Source organism: Mus caroli, unplaced genomic scaffold (genome assembly GCF_978045245.1).
Source record: "Mus caroli unplaced genomic scaffold, Mus_caroli_1 scaffold_6, whole genome shotgun sequence".
NCBI classification, from domain to species: Eukaryota; Metazoa; Chordata; class Mammalia; order Rodentia; family Muridae; genus Mus; species Mus caroli.
Genome location: NW_028227261.1, coordinates 11,236,547 through 11,250,691, shown reverse-complemented (window position 1 = coordinate 11,250,691; position 14,145 = coordinate 11,236,547). Strand labels below are relative to the sequence as shown.

The 14,145-nt window shown below is 42.7% G+C and overlaps 1 protein-coding gene and 2 pseudogenes across 3 annotated transcripts; 1 reads left to right on the top strand and 2 right to left on the bottom strand.

Annotated features, from left to right (window-relative positions):
* Positions 1 to 2,441: 2,441 nt before the first annotated feature.
* On the top strand, positions 2,442 to 2,804 carry LOC147004132 (large ribosomal subunit protein P1-like). Of its 3 annotated transcripts, none has more exons than XM_085838684.1 (2): positions 2,460 to 2,534; positions 2,607 to 2,804. In XM_085838684.1, the coding sequence occupies exons 1-2, from the start codon at positions 2,460 to 2,462 to the stop codon at positions 2,802 to 2,804; spliced, it is 273 nt and encodes a 90-aa protein (XP_085694810.1). The 3 variants fall into 3 exon arrangements, with proteins under 3 accessions (XP_085694807.1, XP_085694810.1, XP_085694808.1); XM_085838682.1 differs by having other exon boundaries at positions 2,460 to 2,634; positions 2,701 to 2,804; XM_085838681.1 differs by having other exon boundaries at positions 2,442 to 2,804.
* A 2,173-nt stretch (positions 2,805 to 4,977) lies between these two features.
* On the bottom strand, positions 4,978 to 7,957 carry LOC147004131 (SWI/SNF-related matrix-associated actin-dependent regulator of chromatin subfamily A member 5 pseudogene; annotated as a pseudogene).
* Positions 7,958 to 12,129: 4,172 nt separating this feature from the next.
* Positions 12,130 to 12,638, bottom strand: LOC147004130 (protein CDV3 pseudogene; annotated as a pseudogene).
* Between the last annotated feature and the right edge of the window lie 1,507 nt (positions 12,639 to 14,145).

Below are 14,145 nucleotides of genomic sequence, written 5' to 3'. Positions count from 1 at the left end.
CACCATATCATCCCTGGTGGGGAAACTATTTCAGAGCATGTCAGCTGCATGCAGTTGGGAACGGTGATCTTGTCCATTTCTCTCCCTAGTGCCCTGGCTAGTTCAGTGATTGGGACACACCAGTACTCCATACATGTATGTGGAAGGACAGATGAGTTTGTCTAAGACCACAAGCTTTACTAAGTATATTGCCTTTGAACCAGGCTCTTCGGCTGCAGCTCTCCAAGACATGACAGTTCAAAGTTGAGAACAGTCTGCTTTGTGTTCCCATCCCTCATGGGATGTGTGTGTAGGTAAGCACTGACTGAGCTTTCTTGACAGAACTCTGAAGCAGACACATTTGTGGTATTGAGCATTCTGTCCCTGATGCCCAATGTCAAACTCTTAGGGGACACATGGCCAAGTCTGGAGTGTTTTCTTGGTGTGATGTAAGAAAATGTGCCAGGGAGTTTGTTGAGGGTATCTGCTGCAGGTATCCCCCTTCATAAATGAGCCTAAAGGAATGACTCCCCTCTCAGCCTTTATTATTTTTCAAGATTTATTATATTAGTGTTATTATTATGTTTCTGGCCATTTTCAAATTTCTTTCTCTGGTCTATTGTCAAGTATGAACATTTTGCCAACCTGCATATATGTACACCACTTAGTGCCTGGTGCATTCAGAAGTTAGGAGAGGGAGTCAGGTCCCTGCAGATGTTTGGGAGCCACCATGTTGATGCTTGGAATCAATTTTGAGTCTTCTGCAAGAGCAGGCCAGTGCTCATAACTTTTTTATTTTATATTTATGTATATGAGTACACTGTAGCTCTCTTCAGACACAGCTGAAGAGGGCATTGGATCCCATTACAGATGGTGGTGAGCCACCATGTGGTTTCTGGGAATTGAACTCAGGATTTTTGGAAGAGCAGTGAGCACTCTTAACCGCTGAGCTTTGTCCCTTGCACACCCACCCCCACACCCACCCCTGCTATTAACTTTTAAGTCATCACCAGCCCTCATTCTTCTGTTCCATTAAACATCTTTTACTTCACAAGTAGCTTATGGTCAAATTTATAAGTTCAAAAATCAAGACTGGCGAGGCAGAAGAGTGAACATGGAAAGCCTTTCTTTGCAGAACCTTACAGATCCAGGTGCTGGTGCGTCATAGCCACTACAGTGAAATCTGTGTAGCAAGCCCAAAAGCTTGGGAAAAGTCCTGAGTCATAAACTTTCATGGAAACTTAGTCTCCTGGATCCTTCGCATCCCATACCATGATGTTCCTATAAAGTTGGTTAATAGGTGAATGGGTCTGTGTGCTTTCTTTCAGTATTGTTTTATTATCAGTACCTCCAAGGAATGGTTTGTCAAATACCTAAATTAGGTTGAACTTTGCTTCCTGGCCTTCACCAATGTCCTAGCCAGCCCTTGAGCCAGCCCTGGACTTGGGATTTCATAAGAATGTTACAGATTAAGACAGATTGCCTCCAGTATTGAAAAAGAGATAGTAAAAGAAAGCAGGCATTATCATCTACTAAATAGAGTTAGAATTCTCAGGACAATCTTAGCAAAGTAAGATTATAATTCTTATTATAGTTATATATGGCAGACTACATTACTTAATAGAAGAAAGTCCCCTACAAAATCACTCAGAATAATGGCCCAGTCACTTACATATACAAGAATTTACAATGGTTTAGGAAGTAGGTAGGGATGTGGTTTAAGGAGGAACTAGAGTATTGCATTATTCATGAGAAGGTTACCTAGAGCAGAACTCCCTAGCACATACTTTCACTAGCCCAGAAGCATAGCATAGTTAGGTATTTACTAAGAGCTGGCTGGTGGTGGGCTAAACAATAAATCAGAATGAGAACTATGGCTTGGGCAAGAAAGGACTTGCACTGGGAACATAATGACCTCACATCTGGCTTTTAGGAATATAGCTGACCTTAGATAGAGATGACTTTGTCTCAATTTTTATATTACTTAGTTCCTGTCAGTCTTTATGTATGCATTCTTCTGTTTTGTGTAAAGAGTCATTAAGCATCGGGTAACCTCAACGTACCTTGGGTGATGTGTCACCTAACTTCCTTATTTTCTTCTGTATCATAAGTCTGATGCTTCCATTGAGAAATTACATTCAGATCAACACTCTTTTATGTTTGCATCTGTTTGTCACCCTGCTGACTCCTTCATGCCTCTGTACCAGGACCCTGATTCTTCTGACACTTAAGGGGCCCCTGCGAGTTGAGGGGCTGAGTCCAGTCAGTACTCGTGATTTAACACAGCCAGGAAGGCACTGCACAGGTGAAGCATACATAGGCATGGGGCAGCACAGGTCCCCATAGGTCACTGTCAGCTTCCTAAGATAGCCATTGGGATGTCTACAGACAAACCCTGTTAATGTGTTCAGTTTGCTAATGCCACTGGGGTGAGGCCCTCACTTCATCCAAGGACTAGCACCATGTCAGCAGTCCACAACATGGTGTCTGTCTCCGAGCTCGCCTGCATCTACTCTGCCCTCATCGTGCAAGACAACGAGGTGATGGTCACGGAAGTTAAGATCAATGCCCGCATTAAAGCAGCTGGTATCAGCATTGAACCTTTCTTTCCTGGCTCCTTTGCAAAGTCTCTGGCCAATGTCAACACTGGTAGCCTCATCTGCAATGATTGGGCTGCTGGGCCCGCTCCACTTGCTGGAGCTGCACCTTCTGGTGGTCCTGCTCTATCCACTGCTGCCACCCCAGCTGAGGAGAAGAAAGTGGAAGCAATGAAGGAAGAGGCTGAGGAGTCCGAAGATGACAGGGGCTTTGGTATTTTTGACTAAACTGCTTTTGTTAACTTGTCCAATAAAGAGCTGAACCTGTACCTGAATTGTACCTCCTGATACCTTTACACAAGAGTACAAACTTTAGTGCATAATGTACCTGTTAGATATTTTGCATATTACTGTGGTTTTGAGCATCTGAAAAAATGCATACTGAGGGGATATATGTCTATAAAGAATTTGCACATATTCTTAGGTAACACACTTATATCCAGTAACACAAGATTATTGATTCTGAAGAAAAGAGTCTGATAAGGGTCAACAATCTATTCAAATATTATGCCACTCTTGAGGAAGGATTGACTTTTCTGACTTGAAGCCTTGTTGCTTGGTATCTGTTACATGAACAAGTTCATCCTGCAGAGAAATTCTGCAGATAGGCTTTAAGAAACCTTAACAGATGTGAATGCATTCATGAGTAAGTGTGTGTGTGTGTGTGTGTGTGTGTGTGTGTGTGTGTGTGTGTGTGTAGTTTTACAAGGATTTAGGCCAGGAGAGATATGTGCAAATTGGAACACAAGTTTGTGGAATCTACTTTGGATATTTTTTTAAGCTTCAATTATATTTTTATGCTTCAAATATATTTTTTTTCAAGTGTATTAGTTCATACTTAATTCTAAATAGATGTTTCATTCTCAGAACCGCAAATGTTTGCCAGAGAATTTTCACAGTGGTTAATGTTGGTTGATGCTGATATTTTATTTATTTATATTTCATGTAATCCCCTTTCCTGATTTTCCCTTCTGGAAGCCCCCTATCCCATCCTCCCTCCCTGTGCTTCTGTACAAGTGCTCCCCCACACACCGACTCCTGCCTCCCCACCTTGACATTCCCCTACACTGGGGTATGGAGCCTTCACAGGACCAAGGGCCTCTCCTCTCATTGGTGCCTGATAAGGCCTTCCATTTGCTACATAGGCAGATGGAGCCTTGGATCCTTCCATGTGTACTCTTTGGATGGTGGTTTAGTCCCTGTAAGCTCTGGAGGGTTTGATTGGTTGATATTGTTGTTCTTCCTATGGGTTGCAAACCCCTTCAGCTCCTTGAGTCTTGTCTCTAGCTCCTCCATCAGGAACCCAAGCTCAGTCCAATGGGTGGCTTCAAGCATCCACCTCTGTATTTGTCAGGCTTTGGCAGAGCCTCTCAGGAGAGAGATACATCAGGCTCCTCTCAGCAAGCACTTCTTGGCATCCACATTTGTATCTGGGTTTGATGTCTGTATATGGGATGGATTCCCAGGTGGGTCAGTGTCTGGATGGCTTTTCTGTCATTCTCTGCTCCACAGCTCAGAATAACCAAGATATAATTTACAGTACATATGAAGCTCAAGAATAAGGAAGATCAAAGTGTGGATGCTTTAGTCCTACCTAGATTGGGGAACAAAATATTCAAGGGAGGAAATATGGACATTTTTTATATAGTGATCAAGGTCAGGTTGTTCGATTTGCACCCTATAGACATTTCACTCTTAGCCTTCTAACAGATGTTCAAAAATGGTTAGGAATTACATCAAAATATAGTCTTTTTTACAAACATATGGTCATCCCAACATGGAGGAAAACAAAACTATTTGAATAATAAATCTTAGGTACAAACGAAAATTATATACTGCTATCTTTGTGGGTTTTTTTTTAGGAAAATGGTTATGTAAGAAATGAGTCTTACAATATCTGTACTATGTAAACCTTCCATCTACCTAAGAGCCTAGATATGCAGTCTCCAGTCCATATTTAACTGGTTCAAAGCATAATCTGGGAACTCAACCTAAAAGGAACTTAAGACTGACAGCATATGTTGAATTCAAATTTATGCTAGGCTGATTAGTCTGATAATTAGCCTGTCATGAATGCAAACAGTCACTAAAGCAACTTTTCTTAATTCATCTTCTGCTTGTGTATGGAGTGATTTCACTCTGGCAATGTATATTATTTCCCTCAGCTTTATCTGCAGTCTTTTTACAAAAAGAAATATTTACAATAATGTTTCTGAGATAAGCTGTGGCTCAGGTCACCTTGATCCCAGTCTGTGCCCCCTGTTACAATGACATTGGTTTTTCTCATAATTAAACTTCTCAAATTCTTTTTTTTTTAATAAATGAAGCCTGTTTTATTACTTCAATTGTTAATGATAAAAAAATTTCAGCAGAGCTGTTGCATTTTAAAAAAGTGAAACTACATACTATGTTTCTAGCTCAGTAAGCAGATGGACCTGATGGATGTGATGCCAGCACATCTTATGAAGACCCGTAAATTAAAGAACTACTAGTTAGTGATTATAAGACAAAAATGCATTCATAGTTTCAGCTTCTTTCTTCTTCCACGGCCATCAAGGGCACCGTCCATATTACATTTCTGTGTGGAAGGTTTTGGTCCTCTTTTCTTTTTCTCTGCCTTCTCCTTTTCTTCTAGTTCCATATTTTCTCTTTCAATCAAAGTAATTAAGGTATTACACCTCCTCTGGAGCTCCATCGCAGTTCTGGACTTGAGAAACCAATGAAATCTAAACTGAGGGGAGTTTCGGATGCATTGTCATAATTCATCATACACATTTTCCTTGTCGAAGCCAAGCTTGTGCAGCATACAAATGAGAAAATGATCCTCTTCTTCAATATAGTTTTTCTTTTGTTAGTACCATATGATATTCTTAGCTGATGAAAGGGTGCTTTGTACCGTCCAATCTTTGTATCTAGTGCTTTCTTGATACTTATTCTTCTTTGAATTCTTGCCTCTCCCCTTTCAATCTGAGCCATAATCTTCTCTATGTCCTGAAGCTCATTGCTTCTTTCCCAGAATACAGCTGAGTATTCAATGACTTCTTCTGGAGTTTTTCCTTCTACTTTTCTGGCTATATTTTCAATATCATCACGACCCCACTTCTCATTAGCCTTGATAAACTGGTTAAAATCTCTCTTATTCCAATTTGTAAACCCCTGTGTCAGAAGCTTCTCTTTTTTCCTCTAACTCCTCATCATTGAGGGGCTCTGCTTCATCAATTTTTAGCTGTTCTTTCTGTGCCTGTGCTGCATTAGGTAGATCAGGACTCCGAGGTACCTTATACCCAATAGTTTTCCTGTAATACAGAATTTCTTTTTCCAGTAATTCACATAAACCCGGAGGAAAGAACTGGAAATCCTGAACATTTGGTTGTTTTGGAGGTCGAGGTGCCTTGGGTGCTTTAGGCTAACACGGAGAGCTTCCCTGAAATATGCATCAACAGCATAGTTGGCTTTTCTTTCTCTTTTTGGTGGTTCAATCCACTCTGTGAATGCAATCTTTTGTTTTTCTCTATAGTCTTCTCCTTCAAAGTTATAAACGCTGGACTCTGTATCCATCGAAAAGTTTCTAAGTGAACTTTCACCCCTCTTGGAGAGAGCTTTTCATTCATTTCTGCAGTCTTCTTTGCACCTCTTTCTAAAATACCATCAATATCCTCATCAGTGATTTCACTTTCTTTTGAAGCAAACACATGTGTGGCACCACGTCGAATCATTTGAAGCATTTCATCTTTCCCAATTTAGTTCAGGTTCTGATCTACAAGCCTCCCTTGTTGAATTACTATCGAATCCAGCCTAAGTTTCATCTCAGCACGTTCCACTATTCTTTCTTCCACAGTATTATCAGTTATAAAGCAAAACACTCGGACAGTCTTCCTTTGTCCAATTCTATGGGCACGGTCCATAGCCTGAAGATCAACTTGAGGATTCCAATCTGAATCATATAAAATTACTACATCAGCAGTTGCAAGATTGATGCCCAGACCACCTGAAAGTGTGCTTAGCATAAATACAAACTTTGTGCTATTTGGTTCATTGTATGGATTGATGGAGTCTTGTCTCTCATCATGGGGTGTCTGTCCATCCAACCTGCAGTACTCATAATTTCTCCACATGCAATAATCTTCCAAGATGTCTAATACTCTTGTCATCTGACTAAAGATTAGTACTCTTGAACCTTGTTCTTTCAGTTTAGGGAGTAGCTTGTCTAACACCACCATCTTGCCACTGTTGGTAACTAGATGCATATCTGTTGTGTACAGTGGAGCAGGTTCAGCTCCATCGAAGAGATACGGATGATTGCAGCATTTCCTCAACTGCATCAAAATGTTCAATAGCCTCATTTTGTCCATCTTCCCTGTTGAGTTTAATATGTCTACATCTTTCATTAATATCCGAGTATACCATTCTCTTTGCATTTTGCTAAGACCCACATAGATTTTTACTTTTTTTTGGAGGCAAACTCTTTTCAACATCAGCTTTAATTCGACGAAAGAGGAATGGACTCAAAACCATATGAAGCCTCTCAACTAGCTTTTGATCCCCAAGGCAATTATTTGTATCAGACCAGGAGTCAAAGTCATCAGCTGAATTAAACACATCTGGTAACAAAAAGTTTAGAAGTGACCAGAACTCATGCAAGTTGTTCTGAAGAGCACAGACTTCTCTTTAATAAGCATTTCATAGATGTGACACACACATTCCACTCTCCTGGTAATAAAACATCCCTGACAAATGCAGCTTTCTCTTTATCTCCTATCAAGCAAACAGACCTAAGTGTTGGTATCCATCTCTTGAATTCACTCATCCAGTTGTGCAATGTAGACTTGGGAACCAAAACCATATGAGGACCAGGAATGTTTCTATAGTGTTTCATGTATCCAAGAAGAGAAATTGTTTGAAGTGTCTTTCCCAAACCCATTTCATCTGCAAGGATCCCATTGATGCCATTCTCATACAGAGAGATGAGCCAATTCAATCCTCGCACCTGATAATCTCAGTTTACCCCATTTTATATATGATGGAGAATCGTCAAATCGAGTACAAACATTAGTTGCTTTGGAACTTTCTGTTAATAGCTCTTCATCCTCCTCTTGCTCTGTTCTAAGGTGTCGGTAATCTCCAACTGAAAGCAAATTCTGTTTTTCATCCTTTTTTACCCGTGGGCGCCCTGGTTTCATTTTCAAGGGTGAGGTTGGAGTCTTCTGAGCAGCAGGCTGAATGAAATGTGCGAACAGCTCTGTCTGCTTTAATAAATACTCAAATCTATTTGCTCGGTCAGTTTGCATTTTTTCTTCATATATAGGATCTGGTTTTTGGATTTCTTTTTGCTTTCCAGGTGATCCATGATCAAATACTTCCTCCATCTCGGTGTCCGCGGGGCCGGGGCCGGAGCCGCGGGCGCCGCGCAGCCCTCGGGGCTGCCTTTGTTGCCGCTGCTGCTCCTTGGAAGGCGCGCTCTCGGGAGGCGGGAGCGGCGGAGGCTCCACCGCGGACGACGTGTTCCGGCTGCGTTACCCGCCACGGCCACGGGCAGGCGCGGCGCCGAGGGAAGCGGCTTGGGCCTGCGCGACACTGGCGTCCGGGCCACCGGAGGAGCGAGACGCGCCCGGAAGCTCTCACGCGTAAGGGCTTCGCCACCCCGGCTCGCTCGCCTCGCCGTCCTCTTCCTCGGGACTCTGCTCCACTGGCGTCTACCTCACGGCGGGAATCACGTCGACGGGAGTGGGCGGGGCCAGCGGGGTCACGGAGGTCAGGGAAGGCGGGCTGACTCTGAGGAGGCGGAGGGCCGAAGGAAAGGGAAAGGAAAACGGAAGGTTCTCAGAGGCCTCACGGCGCCTTCTCCTCTCCGGGAGTGGATTCTCTTCTCCATCCAACCAGGACAGGTACCTACGCCACCCACTCTCAACCCTCGCGAGATCGCTCATTCCCCCTTAGAAGGCCGGCTCGCGAGGGCGCGTGCGCATGCTCCTCTTTGGCCCCGCCTCCTCCAGGCCTCTAGCAGGCTGTGGAGCCGAGTGGGCGGGGTCTCGAGGAAGGGCAACGGCGGTGCTTTGCGCCTCGGCTCCTCCAAGTGACCCCAGCTGGGTCTTCAGCGCTCCGTTAACCGCTCGGCGGCTCGCTGTCTCCCGCCGCTCTTGGGAACGGCGCGACAGTTAGGCAAGGAGCAAAGGCCTGGGCTGGCCTTCGTCGTCCTGTTGCCTTCGCTCACGGACGTGACGTTAAGTGACGTTGGACTTCTGAGAGGAAAAAATCACCTCAGAATTAAAAAGTCTGCGTGTTCGCTCCTTCAGTAGGCTTCGTTTAGAGAGTTCGGTGTTTGTCAAGTTCAAGTTAAGGCAGAAGACGCGCTGCCCTGTTACAATGGCAGCAGATGAAGTCAGATAAATGATGGCGAGTTTTCACATGAAACAGCAACTTCTCAATTTCTTCTCAAATTCTTGAGGGAAAAGGTCCTACCAAAACTAAGTTGTTGTACCTTGGGGATTTTTCAATTATATTGTCTTGGTATTGATCTTTCAATTTTGTTACCTTTATGCATCTCTGATCTGACCTCTTAATTGTTTCTATCCCTAATGTTTCCCAGTCATGAGAAATTTCATTCCTTTGATCAGCTACTTTCATACATGTGTCTGTTTAGAGCAACATCTCCTGTAGCTCAGCCTTTCATCAAGCTCTATAATTAAGAATTGCTGTCATAGGTTTTACTGTTGTGAATAGAAAGGTAACCAAGGCAACTCTTATAAGGACAAAAGAACATTTCAATGGGGATGGCTAACAGGTTCAGAGGTTCAGTCCATTATCATCAATATGGGGACATGGCAGGATCTAGGAAGCCTCTCACACCCCAGGTCTACAAGACTTTCTAGAGGTTTCTCTCCAATCTCCAAATTCTACTGCTCCATATTTCCATTCATTCTTCTGGCCCTCTGGGCTCTCTCTTGTCTCCCACCCATAAATCATCCTGCTCCCCTTTTTCCCTCCCTCTCACTTCTCCCACCTAAGTCCCTCCTTAGGCAGAGAAGAAATAAAAGAACTAGTTCATTTTTTTAAAAAAATAACTTTTGAGATTACGATTAAATCATTTCAATCTCTTCAGTCCTCCCTAATGTTGAATATTAAACCCTGGAACAAAAGGCCAAGGTGCCTAATTAACAAATCAAATCAGTCCTTGGTTCCAGGTTCTCCAAAGAATCCTCTATCCCTATCTGTTACATACAGTGCATTGCTGTCCTTTCCAGACCCCTAGCACAGAGGATGGGCAAATGTCCTCCCAGCTGCTCTTCCTCATGTAATGCATGTATTTGGCTACCTGGTCTTTTTTACTGATCATTTACCCTCCTGGCCTCTTGATCTGGCTTTTCCTCCTCCCTCTCCTCATGAGGCTCATGGTTCTGCCCATTGTAGACTGTTCCTGTGTCTGGCTATTCTCTTTCTTTTGATAAGAAACATTCTACTTCACCATACTTAGGAGAAGCCATATCCTTTCCTTTTTATTTCATTTCTTTTTTTTTTCCCATAGGTTTACTGTTTATTCATTGTTAAATGTTACAGAGTTCTTACACTGTAGGAACCATGCCTGAGAACCCAAAGAAAGAAATGGTGCAATGGACAGCCTCATCCACCCAGACAGTGTATTAAAACTTGATTCATATGCATTTTGATAATTTCACAATCTTAAAAAATACCAAGACTTGGAATTTACATCTGCTGCAGGTCTTCAGTGTTCCAGTACAGTATGCCATTAAACAAACCTTATCTTCTTTCTGTTCACGTCTTAAACCATAAACCCAAACAGAATGTGTGTTTGTGTGCCACACTGGGGTAAAGCATACTTTAAGGGAAGTTTGTGGCTCAAGGTGTTAGATTATTTGTTAAGGTTTCTGGTGCCCAAATGAACTCTTCAGTTTAACTAAGAATCTCAAGTCTCTAATCACCCCACCTCCTCCTGGCTGGTTCAGATCATGCCAACATTATTGCCCAGAAGTGGAATACAGACTGGTAGGAGACACTGGCCTCCACCTCCTGCTTCCCACACTGCTGCCCTAAATCCACTAAACATGCTCTCAAGCTGGGAAAACATACATTTCCTGTTCGATCTTGTCAGTAGTAAGGAAGTATGAACTGTGTTTGGCAAAGGGATTCGTTTACAGAGAGAAACCCAGGCACTACTATCATATCACATAGTCATATGTCAACAGAGTATGTGTACTGAACCATCTGTAGGTAACTGACAGGCTATTTCATTAGGTAGAAAGAAATTTAGCAGTAACCTCTTCTGAGAGCCAAGTACTACTAGATAGTTAAATTGAAATTACTAACAACAGAAATGCTACATTACTGGCTATTCCTCTGTGTCTCCAAGTGATTACCAAACATATTCCCAAGGTGAATGTCAAGAGCTGGCTAAACAATGAATGGATCTACAGAATAGCCTATAACCTTCACATTTGGGACACACACAAGGATTTATCAGACACCATGGCAGATTCTTGTGCAACATGGGTGTTTTGCTCCTGTTACTTTGAACTGTTAAAAGCCAGGTCAGTGAAACCCTCTCCTCCTGAGCAGATGCCACACTCTGTCAACAGCAGTGTGCAGACACCATACTCTGTCCACAGCAGTTCAATCAGACCTGATTAGGAGACTTGAGCAGCACCTGGAGTGCATCGGATCCACTGTCCTTTATATGCATCAAAGGCTATCTGGTTCCACCTAAGGATTGGCAAATTATAGGGCATTTCACAATTCCAATGCTTCTTTCAGACTATTTCTCCACACAATATGCCCTTAAAAAACTTACTCCATGTCAAAGCAAGGCCTTAATGTGGAACCGAGCAAGCACTATCTGAATGAAAAATTATTCAAAGAAATAAGACTACACCCCACTCACTCCCCATTTGGTGTACCCAAGTTTGGTTGAATTAAATTGAGAGTTACCTCATACAACTAAAAACTTAAATCATTTCTGACAGTGGCTTGTTCCAGGGAGTGTAACATAGCCACAGCCTACAGAGTATGCCTTAGGATGGGGCACAGAACAGGTTAATTAAGGTCACTTAACTCTACAATTTTTATAGTGGATCAGAACCCAGATGGCTGACTTCTAAAGGCTTTCTGACAGGAATCCAGTAGAGTTGGTTCAAGGTTCACACAGGCACTAGTAGCTGTGATCTTATGTAGAAGATGTGATCCACATGAAATACACAACTAAGGGCAGCAAATCTGAGGTAGTCAACTTTTAAAAGGCTCAGTATCTGAACAAAAAGATGTTTGAATGACCACTGGCTGCAGGTTTGGTTTTATACGCAGAGCAACTGTGGAAACACTGTTGAATCTAATTCACAAATATTTAAGACAATGAAACACCCCTAAATCCAACACGCATCAAGATCAGTCGTGACTCTTGAACTTCCATAGTGCAACAGGGACAGTCACTGGACTTGAGGTCTTCAGTCAGTCACTGTAGATCCAGAAATCAAAACGACAAATGGCTGTTCTGGGTGGTTAGCTGTGCTCTAGTTACCTTGGAAGGCTTAGCAAAGACCATTCCTTAGCTGTACTGTGTGTGGCTGTACTTCTGATTCTCAAGTACAGCATACTGGTTGTCTAGCTGAAGTTTAAGGGCCTCGTTTTTTGAAACCTCCTCCCTATCTCTATTTTTGTGTCTTACTACTTCAAAGCTCTTCTCCATTTCTTTATCATCCAGCTCTCTACATGCTTGGCAGTGGACTGCAGGGATGGGAACTGTGTGTCACTGTATATTTCCAGTGGTCCTTGTGGCATTTTCCTTGTTGTGGTTAGCCTTGCCTCAGGAGGCCTAAATACACCACTGGGCATTGCTGGCTCCGGGGTTTCTGTACCTGTTACTGGAGCAGGAGGCACTTGTACCTGAACTGTTTTATTCCAGGGACCTGAAGATTTTTCTGCTCCACTGCCACCTCCACCTTCTTCACAATTATCTCCTGGATCTACTCTCTTCTATTTATCATCATCTTCCTTTTCACTTATTTGCATTGCCTGAACTCTTAATCCGCTGTAATCAACCTCTCCTTGCTCAAATTCTTTTTTTTTTAAATTGGGTATTTATTTCATTTACATTTCCAATGCTATCCCAAAAGCCCCCAACACGCTAACCCACCCACTCCCACTTCTTGGCCCTGTCGTTCCCCTGTACTGAGGCATATAAAGTTTGCACGACCAATGGGCCTCTCTTTCCACTGATGGCCGACTAGGCTATCTTCTTATTCATATGCAGCTAGAGACACGAGCTGGGGGGCGGGGGTGTTACTGGTTAGTTTATATTGTTGTTCTACCTATAGGATTGTAGATCCCTTTAGCTCCTTGGGTACTTTCTCTAGCTCCTCCATTGGGGGCCCTGTGATCCATTCTTTCCACTCATTTTCATCCTTCTTTATGGCCTTGCCCTCCGGGCCCGTGCTCCCTCCGTCTCTGGACCTGGCACCAGAGCCCAAGCTTCCGCCGTCGCCCGGCCTGGAGCCTGCCGCCAAGGCTGAGAAGGACTTAGCTCTGGTAGAAAGGAAATTGCAGGATATACAACTAGTTCGTATTGTTCCAAAATGGCCTGCATCTTAGTTACCTTACTTTCTACTCATTCCCCTACAGGCATTCTCATGCAGAAGGAAGATTATATATTAGAGTTGATATTTTTAAAACATAAACAGAGTAAGAAATTAAAATCCTACATGGAGATAGTCTCTGAATTGTTACTAAAAAGAAAAAGGCGACTTCAAAAATTAGTTGGAATGGAACCAGTTGAAATCGTAGTGCCTCTATTAATGCAGATACTGACTCACTATGGACACAACATGACTGTTGGTAAAAAAAAAAGCATGCAGTAGTTTCTTGGAGTTATTAACAACAGATACCCTGAAATCAAGTGACTTCAGTTCATAAAATGAACAACTTGAATTTTCCCTCATACACTAGAGGGACTTCCAATCTGGATCCGCTACATTTTACACTGAGGCTAATAAACCAGCCAAGGCAGAAGATTTAAGTAAGGTGGCTGAGAGTCCCTAGAAAACAGTTCAAAAATCTTAATTATGTGCAATACTCATGGTGTTCTCAGATTTTCAAGAGTCTTAATATAGTAACTGACTCTCAATATACAGAAAGGGTTGTTTTACACGTAGAGACTGCTGATCTTATTTAGGATGATTCTGAATTGACTTCACTATTTATTCAACTACAATAAATAATCAGAAATAAGAGTAATTGACTATATATAAGACATATATGATCCCATACAGTGTAGACGCCTGACTTGCTAGCAAGAAAGACGCCACAACAGGATCCTTATGCAACACATTTATTGGGAGAGCATTTACTGCGAATGCGAAAGACCCCGAGGCCCAGAACTGGTGCTGCTTATATAGGCCTAGGAGAGGCATGTCTACACCTGATTGGTTATGCTTTCAGTACCTCATTAACATGCCTCGGGCCAGGCAGTGACTCAGCAAAAAACTCTTTTGCACATGTGCACATTGGTTGTTTACCCATATTCATGGATGGTGGCCAGCAGTAGCCAGTGTCATCTTGTAATGGC